The sequence below is a fragment of the Pseudogymnoascus destructans genome, assembly GCF_001641265.1.
Source record: "Pseudogymnoascus destructans isolate 20631-21 unplaced genomic scaffold scaffold_8, whole genome shotgun sequence".
NCBI classification, from domain to species: Eukaryota; Fungi; Ascomycota; class Leotiomycetes; order Thelebolales; family Thelebolaceae; genus Pseudogymnoascus; species Pseudogymnoascus destructans.
Window position 1 is genome coordinate 1,002,277 of NW_020167527.1, and position 17,768 is coordinate 1,020,044.

Here is a 17,768-nt window from a genome sequence, read left to right on the forward strand (position 1 = left end):
TATGAGAACAGGGGGATTTACGGGTGGATTGGGTGGGGGATGGTCACGTGGTAATCGACCGGGTAGATAGAGTTTATTTGGGTTTTTACCGGGTAGATGGAGTTTTTGCCCTAATTTTATTTGTGTTGTTGTTCACAATGTTCCAACCCTACTACCGCCAGTACGCCATTACCGCCAGTACGCCACGACTTACGTTACCCCTCGGTTAGCGCGTTCTGAGACAGGAAGGTATGTATGATGGGAAGTTGGGAAGTCACTATCAAGATAATATGGAAAATACGGTTTAGTTAGGTAAGGAAGGTTCACAGGTAGGGTGTTAATTGTCTTCATTTCTGTGTATACATGGTACAATTGCGTTCTATTCATACCCTGAAGCGTATCCCGACCAGATGGCCCAAACCCTCCTTTTCCAAGAATAAAACTGTCTATAAAAAGGTAAATGGAAATAAAAGACACAGTCAGAAAATACCGAAAGTGTTACAAAGAAGTGAAGTAAAGGTATGCTGTGCATGCTGTTGTTCATCGCTCAAAATAAGGCAGAAAGTTTGTCTTCATGACTGCAACATGCTCAAACATGCTCGAACGCCTAGTGGCGACGTTCTAGACGCTCATCCATTTAGAATCAGACGGTACGGGCAGGCTGGATGCTGCTTCCAGTTCCCGTTGGCCTTGGGGCCTTCAGGAAGCCGGAAGAATGGGAGTAGTTCCTCGTCGCTGTCTCAGTGGAGTTCTTGTACGGGACTGGGATCACTGGGATAGTGACGATGGTAACTGGCTCCTCCGAAGCTCCTCCGCTGGTAGGCTCAGCAGTGGTAGCTGGTGCCTCGGGAGCAGCCTGAGTTGCGGCGGCGGCGTTGATCTTGACGGCGTCCTTTCCTGGAACAACGGCATATGGAACAGATGGGGTAGTGCCGGTGGCTGCGGGAGGGGTGTAGGTCACGGTGACGGTGGAGAGGGCGACGGTGACGGTGACTGGTGCGGCGCAGTCACCTCCGTTGCCGGCGTTGCTGCCCTCGCCGTTGGGGGAGCCTGGGCCGGCGGAGGTAGTTGGCTTGACGTGGATGGTGCGGGTTGCGGTGCTGGTGGTTAGGACAGTGGTCGTTGGCTCACCGGAGTTGCCGTTGGCGTTGCCGTTTCCGCTTCCCTTGTCATTTCCACCGACATTGGCCTGGCCACCACCTACGACAGGTGTGGCCTGGGCACCGCTGCTCTTGGTCATGTACTTGGTCTGGAAGAGGTTAGATTGTGACTCTGCTGATAGAAGACGAAAATAGCAATAGATAAAGAGTTAAAGAGGATTGACATACGACATAGCCAGTAATGGTGTGCTTGATGGTGGTAGTAACGACGGACTGGGTGGCTCCGGTGCCAAGGGTGTAACTCAAAACGCTGTCGCTGGTCTGGACGGGCTCAGCAGCCTTGGTGGAGATAACGGCACCCGGGGTCTGGATGGCAGAGGCAGAGGCAACGACACTGCTGGAGATATCAGAGGCCGACGCAACAGGGCATACGGTGGTCGTCAAGTCAACGATCTCGGTGATGGTGCGGATAGCGGTGGCACTACGGGCAGGGCAGTCGGTGACGTTCTGGGCACAGCCGATAACGCTGTGGGTGGAGGTGATCTGGACGGTCAGGGTGGTCAGGTCAAGGGCAGAAGATGACTCGTTGAAGGTACGGCGGTGCCGGAAGCGCTGGGCGTGTCCGTGGCTGCGGGCAGTTGCCACGGCGGCGAAGAGAGCGACGGCGAGTGTAAAGAACTGCATCTTGAATGTGGTAGATTTGTCTTGAAGAAATTTCTTGTGTGGTGAGGGCCTGCCTGAAACGAGAGAGCAGTCAATGCCCTGTGGAACGATTTTCTGACGAGAAGGCTGTGGTGGTCGATTGGATAGCGATATCGAGGTCGAGATGTGCTTGGTTGGTCTGGTCAAAAGGAGCGAAAGTCGACTTCGCTGGGTTTGATTTCTCGAAGGAATGGAGAGAAGTTGGGAGAAGAAAGCAACCTGGCTGAAGGGACTGTGCAAGAAAAGAGTGTGAAGTAACCAAGATGTCAAAATATCTTGATGATGGAGGAGAAGAAGAAGAAGAGAAAGGGAAGGCAGAGTAAAAAGGAAGTAAGGTAAGCAAATTGCCCTAATGGTTAGGACGTGCGGGGTACAGAGGTGAGGGGCCCTCACCGACCATACACATTCCAGAGCGTAGCGGCCGAGATTTCTGCGTTGACTGGGGCCTCGAACTTCAATTAGGGATGTGTAGGCCAAATCAGGTACTCGGCGACCATGCGCTGTCATTGGCGCGACGAGCGGCTGAGGGTGTTTCGCGGCCTGTCGCGGATCGGTGATCGGCACTCGCTAGGTGCGCGCTACTGAGGCGTCAGCAGGGGTCGCGAAACGTTTCCTTCGCTTGGCTTGTTTGAGGTGGTTGTGGCGTTTATGAGATGATGCATGTGCGTCAGGGGCCGGATGGGCCGGGGGATGGGGAATGGGAGGAGGTAGATCATTAGAGGGTGAGATCATTTTAGAGGTGAGATATGTTTGCTCTATCAGTACTCCGTAATTTCTAGTACAACGGACTCCACACATAATATCCATGAAACGAACCTCTCGGTTGTCCACGCCACTTCCGCGCCTACGTACACTCTACAGCAACTATTTTACAGTACTGCATTTGCCAGTGGTGGGCTCGGCGACTTCGGCGCGTGCACATTGGACGGAAAGCATCTGTTAGTTCTCGTTGTCTAATATGAGGTTTGGGGGACACACGCTCAGCCATTTTAAGGCTGGACAGCTCTGTCGGACCCATGTCTCCCTGCTCCAACCTATGATTTAGTTTCCCTTCCTCGACAACACGCCACTTCCACAACGACGTGAAATTATCCGGGGTGCGTTCAATTTGGGCTTTGACGTGCTAGAGATCCATGACCCGATTAGCCCGTACTAACTAAGGTTCTGGAGACGGGAAAGCTTACTCGGCCGAGCATGGGAAGAAATTTGAAGCCGAGGCCGCTATGGGAGTATATTAGATGGTGATATTAGTCGAGGAGGGCGGGGGGAAGCACTTACGATCCTCCTGTGCATATCATAGTCCATGACATACTAAAACGTAAGTAATGTGTTTGATTCTTAAGTGTAACATTACTTACATCATTGCCGATGCTGTCTGTATACCAACATAACTATAGGATGTTAGTTCATCTTAAGAAAGTTTTGAGGCATGGATAGACGTACTCTACCGTCAGTAAACCAAGTCAGGCAAAGCTTGGGCTATAATCTCTTTCATGAGCTTAAGGCCATAGAGCGGTACGGTGTTAATAGGCTCCTTTGTGTACTTGGTTCTTGAAGATCTGGTTCACTAGGATGGTCTTGAAAATTAGTGAACTGCGCCGCCGCAAGCAATCAGCACCTCCTCGTTAACCAGCAACAAACCGCTAATCGACTTCCTTTGCGACTGCGAAAGCCAGATTTTAGTCGGCCATCTTTGTTGATGGGAACCCCCCCCCTTGGTAGTACCTGAATGAACGTTCGTTAGCACGCGACCTATCTTCCGAGGAAGAGAAACCCACTCGTCACTTCCCCCCTTCTATACGACTAGCGTGCGTCACGGGGCGACCCCGTCGGGGGACCGACCCCAGACCGGATCATGGGGCGGTCCGGTCCCAAATCTTCAACCCAGACCGCGGTCCGGTCTAAAGCTAATAACCCACGGTCCCCCACCGGTCTGCCTAGTCCCGTGACAAAATTCGAGTGGTCACGGGACCACTCAAATTTTATCACGGGACTAGGCCTACTAGAACAGTTTTCACAGGACTACTTGAACATTTTTCACGTGGTTTAGATAGATTGGCAATTACTATAATGTTAGAGGTGGTGTATTGGGTCATGGTGGCGTAATGGTCACCAAAATCTAATTTGACAACTTCAAATTGATTTTGTACTATAACGTAGTTCATAAGCAACCTGTCATCCTAAGCAACCCGTCATATTTTTCTTAGCATCGTACATTTGACTTTATATCTAAATAAACTTTTTTTTTAAACATGACACATTCGTACAAAGAAAGAAATATGATTCTTGCACTTCAAGTGCTTTAAACGAATCCACAATTACAACTTAGTCATGTGGCTCGCTAAACGTAACAGCAGATGTGTTAGAAAGAACTACACCTCAAATTTGTATAACGACAACCACAACTCTATATGCATTTTAATTGAAAGATTGACTATTAGCAAGTTTAATGCGAAGATCCTAACGCGTATAACGTGTGGTTTCAACTCGTATGAAACATGATTCACAAATATGGGATTTACAAGGAGGACATTGTAATGATGTACGGTTATGCTCGCGCTACATCCCACTGAGCCAAAAAGACTACAGTATTCCAGCTCACCCAGAATACGCATAACACACTTTATATACCACATGTACTGTAACAGCGGCACCCGTTACAATTACCCCCCCCCTTAGTCTGTGACATCCCGGCATGTATGTAAGGACACAGTGCACCCAGCTCACAGTAATAGCATATGAGAGTGCGATTCGGAGGCTAAACGGATGCTATCCTATAGGTCTACTACGAAGCATACAAAAAAGATGATAAGGAACCCCGTTGGGTCAATCCCCTTAAGTACCCGAAACGGGTCCGACTTGGCTAACCGGCCCTAACTCTCCCCATGTGACCGTAACCCATCCGACTCAGATCCCTTCTGTCACTGAGGGTGGAGGCAGGGCAGAGGCATCCTTACACTACCTCCCCTCTTAAGAGAGTGTTTTGTCTGCGAAACACGCTGTGAGAATCATTTCCGCAACATCTCCGAATGGTATCCATGAGAATAGCGTTCTATGTTGGCGGGAATTCTGTTTGTAATTGCAACTGTAACTGTTATGATCTCAAATGTGCCTTGCAGCTCGAGTGGGTCTTCATGGGTGTGGGGAGCTTTCTGGGGTTGGAGCAAAGTTTTCAGTTGTGGAGTGAATTCTCAGAACTGGTCTCGTGTAATGGTGGGTGCACCAGATGTGAGAATCTAGCCATCCAAGGAAGGGATGAATTTACTAAGACAACACACTGTCTTAGGAAACAGAGCCAAAGGGTCGTAGCTTAGACTATTCCACAATGCAGCAATCAGGTGTATGATGTAGTGAAGTGGTTTAGACAAGTTGTAACAAATGTTGCGTCTGAGAACTCAGGGATAAGTCAGAGGTTAGCACCTCACTGACTTTTCAGAAACAAGGAGTAACAAGATAAATGCTTGGAAGTGTAATGGTGGGTGCACCAGATATGAGAATCTAGCCACCCAAGGAAGGGATGAATTTACTAAGACAACACACTGTCTTAGGAAACAGAGCCAAAGGGTTGTAGCTTAGACTATTCCACAACGCAGCAATCAGGTGTATGATGTGGTGAAGTGGTTTAGACAAGTTGCAACAAATGTTGAGTCTGAGAACTCAGGGGTAAGTCAGAGGTTAGCACCTCACTGACTTTTCAAAAACAGAGAATAACAAGATCAATGCTTGGAAGCTTGGAAAAGACGTAGAAGTATGTGCTAGTCGATTTACTGTATTGCCTGCTTGCCCTTTCTTAAGGAAAGGGCAATCCTATTTATGCCAAAGGAGTGTAGTTCTCTCATTTTCCATGACTTTCCATGACTAACCAGGCTTGGTAAATGTATTAGAAATCAAGTGCGACCCACAACTAGCTTGCTAATCATGTAGTGAACATAAGAGAATCCCATAGAACCATCTCTTGGGTTCCTAGCCTATAGGAAGTGAAAAGGAGGTCCAAGGTCAGAGTACCTATAGACAAATTATGTCATAAGTTAACCAATCTTGTGGGTAACTAAGGAGCGATGACGTGTAATGAATCATAGAGGGTTGTAGAAGCTTCTAGAGCTATCGTTCATGTTCCTAGGCCTCTAGTTGGTAGAGATATGCCATGTGGTAGTATTGGCCCACCCCCTTAAGGAGGAGATTTTCTTAATAACTTGTTCAATGAGTGTCCAAATGATATGCCGTGATGTATGTAGCATAAACAGATGTAGTAGAAGAGTTTGCAGCAATTGTTGAGTAGTATTGCTTCTGTTGTTGGTGTGATAAGCCAAGATATGTATGGTGACTTGTAGGTTTGAGGAGGAGATTTCTAAGTTTGCTCTTGAGTTTGATAGCAAACTGAGTGCAACGAATGTCAGTATGACAGGAAGCTTGGAAAAGACGTGGAAGTATGTGATAGTCGATTTACTGTATTGTCTGCTTTGTGGAATAGTCTAAGCTACGAGCCTTTGGCTCTGTTTCCTAAGACAGTGTGTTGTCTTAGTAAAATCATCCCTTCTTTGGGTGGCTAGATTCTCACATCTGGTGCACCCACCATTACACCTTATCTGCTTGCCCTTTCTTAAGGAAAGGGCAATCCTATTTATGCTAAAGGAGTGTAGTTCTCTCATTTTCCAAGACTTTCCATGACTAACCAGGCTTGGTAACTGTAGTTGATGTAAGAGAATCCCATAGAACCATCTCCTAGGTTCCTAGCCTATAGGAAGTGAAAGGAGGTCCAAGGTCAGAGTACCCCTATAGACAGATTATGTCATAACTTAACCAATCTTGTGGGTAACTAAGGAGCGATGACTTGTAATGAATGATAGATGGTTGTAGAAGCTTTTGGAGCTATCGTTCATGTTCCTAGGCCTCTAGTTGATAGAGATATGTCATGTGTAGTATTAGCCCAGTAACTAAGGAGTGATGTCATGTAATGAATCATAGAGGGTTGTAGAGGTATGCTATGCGGCCATATCGGCCCAGTAACTAAGGAGCAATGACGTGTAATGAATTATACAGGGTTGTAGCAATCGTTGAGTAGTATTGCTCTTGTTGTTGGTGTGAGAAGCCAAAATATGTATAGTGACTTGTAGGTTTGAGGAGGAGATTTCTAAGTTTGCTCTTGAGTTTGATAGCAAACTGAGTGCAATGAATGTCAGTATGACAATCCCTTCTGTCACTGAGGGTGGAGGCAGGGCGGAGGCATTTTTACAACAGATGTAGAGGCTTCTAGTGCATCATCTCATACTTGCTTCTAGGCCTGTTACTACTCAGGTTGCTAAGGTGTGTATATAATAGCTTAAGCCCCCAAGGACGCCCCCTTGTCAGCCAGGTAAGGAATTACACTGATTGCTCGCTTAGCCCACCCAACTAGTGAGCCAATCAAAACCCATTGACCGGGGAGCTGGAATACTCTTGTAATGATGTACGGTTTACGCTCGCGCTACATCCCACAGAGCCAAAAAGACTACAGTATCCCGGCTCGCCCGGAATACGCGTAACACGCTTTATATACCACATGTACTGTAACGGCGGCACCCGTTACAGACATATACAACTTTAACAAGACAGGATTTTTAATGGGCTAAATAAGATGGTTGTAACGAATGCTGAACGAAAGAGCAGACCTTGTATAACACAGCAAGGTAATAGGGAATGGATTATAGTAATTCAAGGCATTCGATCGTATAGATATGCGCTACTGCCATTTATTATTGTTATAGGGAAAAACCACCTTTTGTCTTAGTACAAAAACACTTCTTTGCTGCTAGATTAGGTTATTGCTGTTATGTCAAATGGCTAGATAACAAATGAGTGAGGGCTAGATTAGATTAAACATTTCGATTAACATATAAGGAGTTGTACAAAAGGTGTATATTGTCTTTTGATTCTTAACAGGCACGAAAGCCATCATTTAGCTGATTTTATTATTTATGGCAAGGATCAAAACATTATTATCCTTTGTATGCTAACATATTCGTCTCATAACCTTCAGCTGCTTAACGTTGGTTGTTTTCGACATTAAAGCATTCGTACGGAACTGAGATCGAGAAGTTAATGCGCGTGCACACATATCTCGAAAAAAGATTTCTTCCCTGCCTTTCATACAGCGTTTAAGTTATTCGCCATCAGAGACATAGTTACAAGCATGAGCCTTCTAAGAGAAGGCCTAGATGACGTAGGAGCCGATGAAACCTAAGCTACTGGTTACGAGGACTATTGTCGACGAGGGCATCACCATTGGGAATATAGATTAGAATAGAGAGAGAGGGGAACTGAGATTGAGATTAAACTACTAAAAAAGTTTACCTAGCGCTGGTATTATAGTTAAGTTGCAGCTCCCAACCCAATTCCTCTCGGACGTAAATTTGTTTGTGTTCCCCATGGGTGTGGGCGGCGCAGTGCAACATATTGTCCGACCAACACTCGATCCCAATCTGTAGGTTCAGACACCAAAGGACGCTGCAGCCTATCAACCCCATACTGACTTCCAATGACATTAAGATCTCCTCCCCAAACTCCGGGCCGCTTGTAACTTGCTAATGCCACATGCAACCACTGCAACAAGCTTCCTATCTATTCCGTACCATCGCCCTTAGGAGCAGCTGTAACATCGATGTGGATGCGGCTGTGAATTTCTGTCCCTAGACGATCAATGGCACTTGGAATCGTGAACACCCACTGTGTCCCCTTAGAGCCAGTAACAGGGTTACGTAGTACAAAATCATCGTTTATCGTCATCTGGACATTCTCCTTCCTAATGCGTGCAACCTGCTGTGCTATCTTGGTGCAAATATGGCCCTTGATGAGGCCAACAGATCTGGTCTCCGGATCAAGGTGGTTGAATTTCTCAGGCGGCGATTGTTTCCTCCTGCAATACCAGACAAACTCTTTCCAATCTGGCGAGTACCACAACTCCGTGGTGGGGATTGAGTTAATGAAGGCAATCAGAATGCAGATTTGAACTAGCCAGGTCTCGGATTGGGGGCAGTGCTGCTGTGCCCATTGGCGATACAGCTCGGCAACCTCGCGTTCAGGTGACCAGTAGTGCACCAGACTACGGTAATTGAAATCACCTCCTGGAGAGTGTAACGCGTAAGCCCAAGGTCTCACAGGAGTCCAGGGAACCAGGTCAAGAGGCAGGAAAGGGGTATAGGTCTACGTAAATACAGCGACTATAGGCTGGAGGCCTCCTTCTGAGGCTTCCAGCTCCTTATATTCTACGTTGCTACATGCCCTAGTTTACTGAGCCCTAGTGGCTCCACTGCCAGGCAGCCCCTGAGTTCAGGGTGGCCTCACATGATGCCTTACAATTGCCTCCCCTTCTGCGGGATTGTCCTCAATTCCGAGGCGGCAACGAGTATGGCCTTCTGCGTTTGTTTGGGCTGTTCGCCCTAATCCTTGGGGTGGCTGCTAGGCAGGGTGGTCCTGTGACCCCCCTTGTTGTTGGTTGGTGACCGCTCCATAGGTGGTCGCGCCCAACTTCCTCTTCTTGTCCACCTTTTTCCTACACCTCCCCGATCGTTTGACCTTTGCTTCTCACTCTCACTGTCGCTCTTCGATCTTCAGTTGGTTGAGCTTCTATCCAGGATCTACACCTTCTTCAGTGAGTGTGTCCTTCCTCCTTTTCTTTCCTTCCTCAGAGGCTGACTGGTGAAGCAGATGTTCCTACTTCCCTCACTCGCGCAGTCCTTTACCATGGGACCCTGCCAGCCACCAGCCAAGAAGCTTCCCTTCATGCTAAAGAAACGTTCTGCAGCAGAGATGCTTGGTTCCTCTGACCGCGAGGCGCCCATGATGCCCACTCCCTTTGGTTCTGTCATGCTGAACCAATGTCCTGGATCTGTCACATTGAGCCAACGCCCTCACGCTATCTGCCCCTACCACTCTTCTTCTGTGGAGGAGGACGTGGAGGGGCCTGAGCTACCTGGGTCTTCTTCCTGGACGTCTTACTGACCCTTCCCACAGTTCAAGTGAGGCCCACGCCTCTTGCACCTTCGCCAGCGGGCCCTATCCTTGTGCCTGTGCCAGTAGATTGCGATCGCGCCCTTCTTGAGCGGATGTTTGTGGGACTAGAGAAATGGGTGTACAACGCCCGTCCTCCTGTGGCGGTCGGGTCCCCTTCGTTAGTGGGTGGTGGGTCAGTTTCTGCGTTGCCGTCGTCGTCACCCTCTTCTGAGGGTAGTGGTTCCTCGTTGGATTCTGACACTTTCTTCTTTCCATATGTCTATAGGTTACATACTACTACGTTGTTCTGACTCTGTTCCTCTCTGCTTGCTCCTTGTGATATGCCTCAATTAACGGTAGCACTACGTCAAGCTTTGGAATCCACTGATCATCAGTGGCAGTGTATCCTGCCCACCTAATCAGGTATTCTTCTCGAGTTCCTCTGCCCTTTCGCACAGTCCTGTGGTCTAGGACTGTTTCAACCCTGTATTCTTCTTCCCCATCCACGATCTCTGGGTCGGGTGGAGGATCGGCCTTCTCTACACCTTCCCAGTACCTCTCGAGTAGGGAGATGTGGAACATGTCATGAATCGCCTTATATCGTGGTGGAAGCTTCAGCTGGTATGCTTGTTTACCTATCTGCTGGATGATCTCGTATGGCCCAAGCCACCAGTGCCCCAGCTTCCTGCTTGGCTGGGTGGTCCTGATATTCTTGGCCGATAGCCACACCTTCGCTCCTACCATATACTGCATTGCTTGTGTAGCTTGTTATAGCCTCGTATTTGGGCTTCCTTCGTCTGTTTCCATGCCTCTTCGAGCTCCTGTCACAATTCTAGGATCAGGTTGACGCTATCTTTCGCGACTGGCACTTCCCTTCTGGTGGGGTCGTCCTCGATCCCTTGTCTTAGGTCTATATTGATGCCGTATCTGTCACCAAGGCATAGGGCGCTAGTTGGGTATTATGAATTAAACTCAATCTAGAGAAGAAAGGAAAGAGAAGAGGAGCACTCGAGCAGTGGCTCGATCTATATACAGCTATGTTGTTGTGGAGTGAATTCTCTTTAGCGAGACTAGTTCTGAGAATTCACTCCACAACTGAAAACTTCGCTCCAACCCCGGAAAGCTCCCCACACCCCTGAACCCCCACTCGAGCTGCAAGGCGCACTTGATATCGTAACAGTATCGGGCATGGTTTCGCGACATCTGGATGGAATCGTGGAAAGCATTATTGTAGGTCAATTCTGCGAAGTGGAGGAGTTCCACCCAGTTGTCTTGGTGCTGATTACAGTGGATCCGCAAGTAGGCTTCTATATTCTGATTTGCCTCTCGGTCTGGCCATCGGATTGAGGTTGGAAAGCGGTGGACAGGTTACGCCGTACTTTGAGGTAGAAACAGAAAGCCGACCAGAAGTGGCATGTGAATACACTTCCCCTATCCGTTATGATCTCAGCTGGGATTCTGAAGTCCTTGCCCCAGAACGCTAGGAAGAGCCGCGCCAGTTCTGAGGCTGTAATGGTTTTCCTACAAGGTATATATTTAGACACCTTAGTATAACGATCTACTATCATGAGGATGGAGTCTGAAGCCTTGCCTTGGTCTGCCCCTACGCTTGGGGGCAGATTCGTGATAAAGTCCATACTTATGGATTCGAATGGTTTCGAGGGCATCCTCAAGGCCTGCATTTCGCCATACGGCCTGTGTCACATGGGCTTGATGCGCTGGCATCTATCACAGCCCCGTACGTACTCCCTGGTTTCCTTGCTAAGGCCAGGCCAGTAGTATTTGCGTTGGATCAACTCTTGGGTTTTCTTATATCCAAAATGCCCGGCCAGTGGGTCGTCATGGCAAATCTTGAAGATTTCCATCCTCACTGCCTGGTTGGGAGGTACGTATACCACTCCCTGGAAGCGTAGGATGCCTGCATCGTCTACTCTCCATCCTGGAGGGTCCTCTGCTCGCACCGTTCCTGCATCCTTGGCCCTTTTAACAGCAAGCTCGTCAGCCGCCTGAAGGGTTTTGATCAAGTCTGTCAGAGGTTCGGTCACAGCACTGTAGGCACCCTCTCCCTGTGCCATAGCTGTCACTATGACCCGAGGGACAACAGAACCTGAACTCTTGGTGTCCGTATTGTGGTTTCTGTCCGGTCTGGCGCCGCTGGCGCTTTCGCCCATACTCTGTGGGTCGATATCCTCTTCTTGAGGGCCCTGTGGGCTCGTTGTCACCCCACTTACCTGTGGGGTTCCTCCAGCCTTCATGGCCTTGCGAAGGGTATTCTGAAGGGTAGGCAACATCACGTTCTGGCTACCCCTTTCGACCTCATAATCTGGTCTTCTTGACGGCCCGTCTGCCGGGTTCGTCTTTCCAGCCCTGTAGGCTATATGGAAATCATAGGCCGATAACGCCTGCACCGACCGCGCTTGCCTCCTTGTGGGGGTGGTGGTTTCCATGAAATACTTGAGGTTATTATGATCCGTAAGGACCTCAATAGGGTATTGGCTCCCTTCAAAATAATGCCTCCACTGTTCGAAGGACCTCACGATCGCCAGCATTTCCTGGTCGTGGTCTCATAATTGAGCTCAACTGGTTCCAGCTTCTTGCTGTAGAAGGCCACAGGGTGCCACTCGGCCTTCTTCCCTGGCTCTTCTATTAATTGGGAGAGGTTCCCAGCCAGGCCGAACCCTGACGAATTGGTCTCAAGCCTGATTCTACGGCTAGGGTCAAAATGAACCAACGTTGGGGCTGTAGTGAAGGCTTCCTTCAGCTGGTCGAAGGCACCTTGCTGTTCCGTGCCCCAGACGAATGGGCCTGTCTGTTTACCTGCCTTGGCCCCCTTCATAAGGCCTGTCATCAGGGCCACAACGGAGGAGTATTGCTTGACAAAACGCCAGTAGAAGTTGGCAAAGCCAAGGAATACCTGGACCTCTCGGTGGGTCCTAGGTATAGGCCATTCAGCTATTGCAGCAACCCGGTCGTCCTCCATAGCAACTCCTTCCATTGTGATAATGTACCCAAGGAAGCCTACCTTCTTGGCATTGAACTCGCATTTTGAGAGCTTCACATATAGGCTCGCCTCACGTAGGCATCCTAGGGCCTCTCGCATGTGGTCAGCATGTTCCTCCTCCTTCTGGGAGTAGATGAGGATATCATCAAGGTATACGACACATACAGTGTCAACCAGCCCTTGTAGGGTCTCATTCATGTACGCTTGGAAAGTTGCGGGTGCGTTGGCCAATCCGAAAGGCATCACCCTGTACTCAAAGTGCCCATATCGAGTACGGAACGCTGTCTTCCACTCGTCGCCTGGACGAATGCGGATATGGTGGTAGGTGTTCCTTATATCAAGCTTCGTGAAGCACCTCGCCCCTTGGAGCCGATCCAAGGTCTCCGTGATTAGTGGCAGCGGGTGTCGATTCTTTATGGTGATCTTATTTAAGCCCCTGTAGTCTACACAGAGACGTAGGCTACCGTCCTTCTGAGCTAGGCTTGTTCCTTTAAGCCTAGACATCGTGATTTCAAAGTTAGATGTGAAATTACAGACTTTAACACCCTCTCGGCCACCTACAGTAGAGTCCCTCCCTTAGGCTTCTAGGACACTAAACAACCCAATCGAGCTACTTCTCAGTCTGAATTTATTAAATCTCAGATTGCTAAGCATCAGAATAGCTCCCTAACATCAATGTATAATGTCATTAACCAGTTCTCAAAGGGGGCGCATGGTATTATACATTAGATGGCCCTCTTTAAGCTAAGGTTACTGAACTACAAGAGGCAAACACCATCATTAGCAAACGTCAAGGGCAAAAAAAACTTGCGTCTAGCTTAGAGGATCACTTAATATACAAGATGCAGGAGATCTGTAGGACTAGAGGGATGTTGGGTAACAAGTACAACAAGAAATGCATAGAAATGGGGGTGGTCTAGGTTGTCGCTAGCTGTAACAACAGCGCTGTGACATATGTAGGAAGCCTAGGCATAATGCGCGCACTTGTCAAGTCAAAATAGAATCATTTAGGCAAGAGTATTCAGAGTAGTTTTCCGCTCAGATCAGATATCCCTGTTGTCACCTGGTATCTGCAGCAGAAAGCATTGCCTCTCGAACTTGTGTTAGAAGTCCTAGATCATGCAGAGTACATACCACGGCGGCGGCTACCAATTGCTCATGATTCGCTGCATCCAGAGAATGCCGGGGAGCTGCGTAAGTATCTAAAGTACTGCTGGAGGCTTTTGATCTGGTGCAATGTGCTTGCAGAGGGAACCGGAAAGAAAATCAACTGGATATATGAAATCACGCAGTGTATCTTGGACCTATGGGGAGTTGATGAACTAAAAGGACAACGATACATTATTACTATGAGATAGACCGTGAGTATTTGCAACTGCCACGTGTCGACGGATATTCCTTCATATGATTAGAGCTGTTAAAAGGCAGGCACTATGAAGCAGAAGCATTTACCACTAAATGTATGCAACAGCACAATATTACTTGGGCTAGAACATATCACATTATCAAGAGACAAATCAACTGTTCCCGGTTGAATGGGCTTGAATTTTTTTTAACTACTTCCCCGCCAACCTTCTACACAACAGATGAAATCCATCTATGAAAGTCAAATAAATCCGCTGAGGTAAAAAGATCAAAACGCCTGATTGGGTCTGCCCGGTTGATGGACACCCTTATACCGCTTCCCACAATGCTGTTGAAATCCCACCCATAGTATCTTTTTAGACCCTCTTGCCCAACACCCAGAGAACGCCGATGTTGAGATCGTCCCCTTCGTAATGATCACAACTACTAGTATCATATAATTATGTATCAAATTGCCACTTTAAGTTGACTTGGCATACTTCTCCCGGAAGAACTTGGCGGCGTTGACCATGTTGACCAGGGCAGCCTTGGTCTCGGTCCACTGGCGGGTCTTAAGACCACAGTCGGGGTCGATCCAGAGCTGATCTGGCTTGAGGTACTGGAGCATCTCCTCGATGCGGTCCCTCATCTCTTGCTCGCTTGGGATACGGGGAGAGTGGATGTCGTAGACACCTGGGCCGATGTGGCGGGGGTAGGCCTCGTCGACGAAGACCTTGAGGAGCTTGGCATCGGACTTGGAGTTCTCGATGGAGAGGACATCGGCGTCGAGGTCGGCGATGGCGTGGAAGAAGTCCTGGAACTCGGAGTAACAGAAGTGAGAGTGGATCTGTGTGGAGTCCTCAACACCGGAGACGGAGAGGCGGAAAGACTTGACTGCCCAGTCGAGGTAGGCAACGCGCTCCTTACCGGAGCGGAGGGGGAGACCCTCACGGAGAGCGGGCTCGTCGACCTGGATGACGAACACACCGGCGTTCTGAAGGTCAACAACCTCGTCACGGAGGGCAAGAGCAAGCTGCTCAGCCTGGACGGACTGGTGAACATCGTCACGGGGGAACGACCATCTGAGGCAAGTGATTGGGCCAGTCAACATTCCTTTCATTGGCTTCTTGGAGATGGAGACGGCGTATTTGGACTCCTTGACGGTCATTGGGGCTGGGCGGGAGATATCACCGACAACAATCGGTGGGCGAACGCACCGGGAACCGTAAGACTGAACCCATCCGTTGGTGGTGAAGGCGTAACCATCGAGACGCTCACCGAAGTACTGGACCATGTCGTTACGCTCCGGCTCACCGTGAACTAAGACATCGAGGTCAAGCTCCTCTTGGACCTTGACAACCTCTTCGATCTCCTTCTCAATGAACTTCTCGTACTCAGCAGCGGTGATCTCGCCCTTGGTGAACTTGTTACGGTAGATGCGGATCTCCTTGGTCTGGGGGAAGGAACCAATGGTGGTGGTGGGGAACATTGGGAGGCCAAGCTTCTCCTGTTGCTGGGAGATACGGACAGGGAACTCAGACTTGCGGTTGTACATGGCTGGGGTAACCTTGGACTGGCGGTCCTTGACGGCGGGGTCGTTGGTGCGCTTGGAGGTAGCACGAGCCTGGACAGACTTGGCGTTGGCCTCAAGGGCCTCACGGACGGAGTCTGGGCCCTCAGTGACGGCCTTGGCGATGATGGCAACCTCAGAAGCCTTCTCGACGGCGAAGGCGAACCAATCGGCGATCTCAGCGTCAAGCTTCTTCTCGCTGGCGAGAGTGTGAGGGGTGTGGAGGAGGGAAGAGGAGGTGGCGACGATCACGCGCTCCTTGCCAACCTTCTGGATGGCGGACTCAACGACCTCAATGGCACGCTTGAGGTTGGTCTTCCAGATGTTGCGACCATTGACAACACCGGCAGAGAGGATGGTCTTTGGGCCGAGGGCCTTGACAACCTCATCGAGCTGCTCTGGGTTGCGGACAAGGTCAATATGCAGACCGTAGATGTCTTGGGGAAGGACATCGACGTTGTGGACGATGTCACCGAAGTAGGTGGCGAGAACAATCTTGGGGATGGCATCTCCGAGAGCGGCAAGCTTCTCGTAGGTTGGCTTGAAGGCAGCCTTGACCTTTGGTGCGAGATCGAAGACCAGGGTTGGCTCATCGATCTGGACGGTCTCAGCACCGGCAGCCTTGAGCTTCTTGAGGAGCTCAATGTAGACTGGGACAAGTTTGTCGATCAAAGAGATTGGGTCAACGGTCTGGTTACGGTCTGGCTTGCCGAGGGCAAGGAAGGAAACTGGTCCAACGAGGACGGGGCGGGTGACAATGCCAGCCTCCTTGGCCTCAAGGAACTCGTTGACAGCCTTTGGGCTCTTAGTAAGCTTGAACTCCTGGTTGTCCTGGAGGGTTGGCTTGACGTAATGGTAGTTCGCATCGAACCACTTAACCATCTCCAGAGATGGGACATCGACGCCCTCCTTCTGAAGACCACGACCCATAGCGAAGTACTCATCCACAGCGTTGAGCTTGTACTTGGTGTACCTCTCTGGGACAGCCTATTTGGTGGGTTAGCAGCTGCAGGAAGAGCTTGAAGGTAGGGGAATTTGTGCTTACGTTGAAGTCCTGGATATGGGCAAGGACCTGATCGTAGAGAGCAAAGTCGTTGGATGGGATGATGTCGACACCGGCATCCTTCTGGATCTTCCAGTGAGCAAGACGGAGGCGCTTGGCCTCAGCGAGGAGCTCATCCTGGGTGATCTTTCCACCCCAGTAGTTCTCGGTGGCCTTCTTGAGGTCACGGTTCACACCCATGCGAGGGAAACCGAGGATAGCACTGTAGACTTGTCATTAGCAGTTTATCTTTGAAGTAATGTCGAGATTGAGGGATGGAATGAAAGAAGAGGGGTAAGTGAACATACGATTGAACCATCTTGGGTGTGGGGTTGTGAAGAGAGAGAGGTGAAGGGCTTGTGAAGAAGACTGAAGGTTCTACTTCCCGTAGTAGTAAGGAAGATGGATGTCAAAAGTCTATCTGACTTTCTGAAGAGTAGATGGGAGTTTTTGAAGGAGGAGGAGATGATGGAAGAAGAGGGAGAATAAGGGAGAAAGAAGGAGAAGAAGAAGAAGAGAAGACGAAGAAAGAGGGGGCGGGGCGGTGAGATGTAGTCGAGTAGAGTACTAGAGTAGACCAGATTTTCGGAGGGGTAAGTTAATTGTTTTGGTTATTGTGATGGTGGGGGGTCTTTTTTGGCTCCTGGGTCGGGAGGCGAGAGGGCGTGGGTGATTGCGTGATTCGTCAAAATGCCCGATACCCGTTAAATAATAGAGGAAGGGGGTGGAGGGGTGGAGGGGTGGAGGGGGGTTGTGGGGTGTTTGAGGGCTATGGTAGGTTGGCGGGTATGGGCGGGTTTGGTTGGAGGGGTGATGTCGCTCAAAAACGTTTTATTAGGATAGGTTAAGGTACGGATATGAGCTGTAGGGTTGGTCTGTAGTCCATTCGTGAGATGAAGCTTTATCGGGTTTGAAGGAGAAGACTCGTGGTGCGTTTGGTATTTTTTGGTGAGGTGAGGTGAGTGAGGCGATGTAAAAAATATGTCACTGTCACACATGAATTAAAAAAACAAAAGTAGTCTCAATTAATTAACGGGGCGACCGGTAATATTACACACTCGT

The 17,768-nt window shown here is 49.3% G+C and overlaps 4 protein-coding genes across 4 annotated transcripts; all 4 read right to left on the minus strand.

Moving 5' to 3' along the window:
* Positions 1-311: 311 nt before the first annotated feature.
* Positions 312-2,066, minus strand: VC83_03973 (uncharacterized protein). The gene is made up of 2 exons (XM_024467611.1): positions 1,308-2,066; positions 312-1,228 (listed from the first exon to the last, which is right to left on the minus strand). The coding sequence occupies exons 1-2, from the start codon at positions 1,761-1,763 to the stop codon at positions 623-625; spliced, it is 1,062 nt and encodes a 353-aa protein (XP_024324753.1). The 5' UTR covers positions 1,764-2,066; the 3' UTR covers positions 312-622.
* A 437-nt stretch (positions 2,067-2,503) lies between these two features.
* Positions 2,504-3,642, minus strand: VC83_09630 (uncharacterized protein). The gene is made up of 6 exons (XM_024473043.1): positions 3,560-3,642; positions 3,225-3,506; positions 3,140-3,172; positions 3,060-3,092; positions 2,966-3,002; positions 2,504-2,904 (listed from the first exon to the last, which is right to left on the minus strand). The coding sequence occupies exons 3-6, from the start codon at positions 3,142-3,144 to the stop codon at positions 2,626-2,628; spliced, it is 354 nt and encodes a 117-aa protein (XP_024328811.1). The 5' UTR covers positions 3,145-3,172; positions 3,225-3,506; positions 3,560-3,642; the 3' UTR covers positions 2,504-2,625.
* Positions 3,643-8,378: 4,736 nt separating this feature from the next.
* On the minus strand, positions 8,379-9,625 carry VC83_03974 (uncharacterized protein; the record flags this gene model as incomplete). The annotated part of the gene is made up of 2 exons (XM_024467612.1): positions 8,379-8,881; positions 9,475-9,625. 2 exons carry the CDS (start codon positions 9,623-9,625, stop codon positions 8,379-8,381), a joined length of 654 nt encoding a protein of 217 aa, XP_024324746.1.
* A 4,649-nt stretch (positions 9,626-14,274) lies between these two features.
* On the minus strand, positions 14,275-17,761 carry MET6 (methionine-synthesizing 5- methyltetrahydropteroyltriglutamate--homocysteine methyltransferase). The gene is made up of 3 exons (XM_024467613.1): positions 17,015-17,761; positions 16,710-16,929; positions 14,275-16,651 (listed from the first exon to the last, which is right to left on the minus strand). The coding sequence occupies exons 1-3, from the start codon at positions 17,023-17,025 to the stop codon at positions 14,576-14,578; spliced, it is 2,307 nt and encodes a 768-aa protein (XP_024324747.1). The 5' UTR covers positions 17,026-17,761; the 3' UTR covers positions 14,275-14,575.
* Positions 17,762-17,768: the final 7 nt, after the last annotated feature.

Excerpts from the sequence above, each read along its gene's own strand:
- VC83_09630 (XM_024473043.1), bottom strand. Across the intron at positions 3,003-3,059 it reads ATGATATGCACAGGAGGATC|CGGCCTCGGCTTCAAATTTC; the intron begins GTAAGTGCTTCC and ends ATACTCCCATAG. Across the intron at positions 2,905-2,965 it reads TTCTTCCCATGCTCGGCCGA|CACGTCAAAGCCCAAATTGA; the intron begins GTAAGCTTTCCC and ends ATGGATCTCTAG.
- VC83_03973 (XM_024467611.1), bottom strand. The coding sequence starts at position 1,763 with ATGCAGTTCTTTACACTCGCCGTCGCTCTCTTCGCCGCCGTGGCAACT. Across the intron at positions 1,229-1,307 it reads ACACCATTACTGGCTATGTC|ACCAAGTACATGACCAAGAG; the intron begins GTATGTCAATCC and ends AACCTCTTCCAG.
- MET6 (XM_024467613.1), bottom strand. Across the intron at positions 16,652-16,709 it reads CCCATATCCAGGACTTCAAC|GCTGTCCCAGAGAGGTACAC; the intron begins GTAAGCACAAAT and ends CCCACCAAATAG.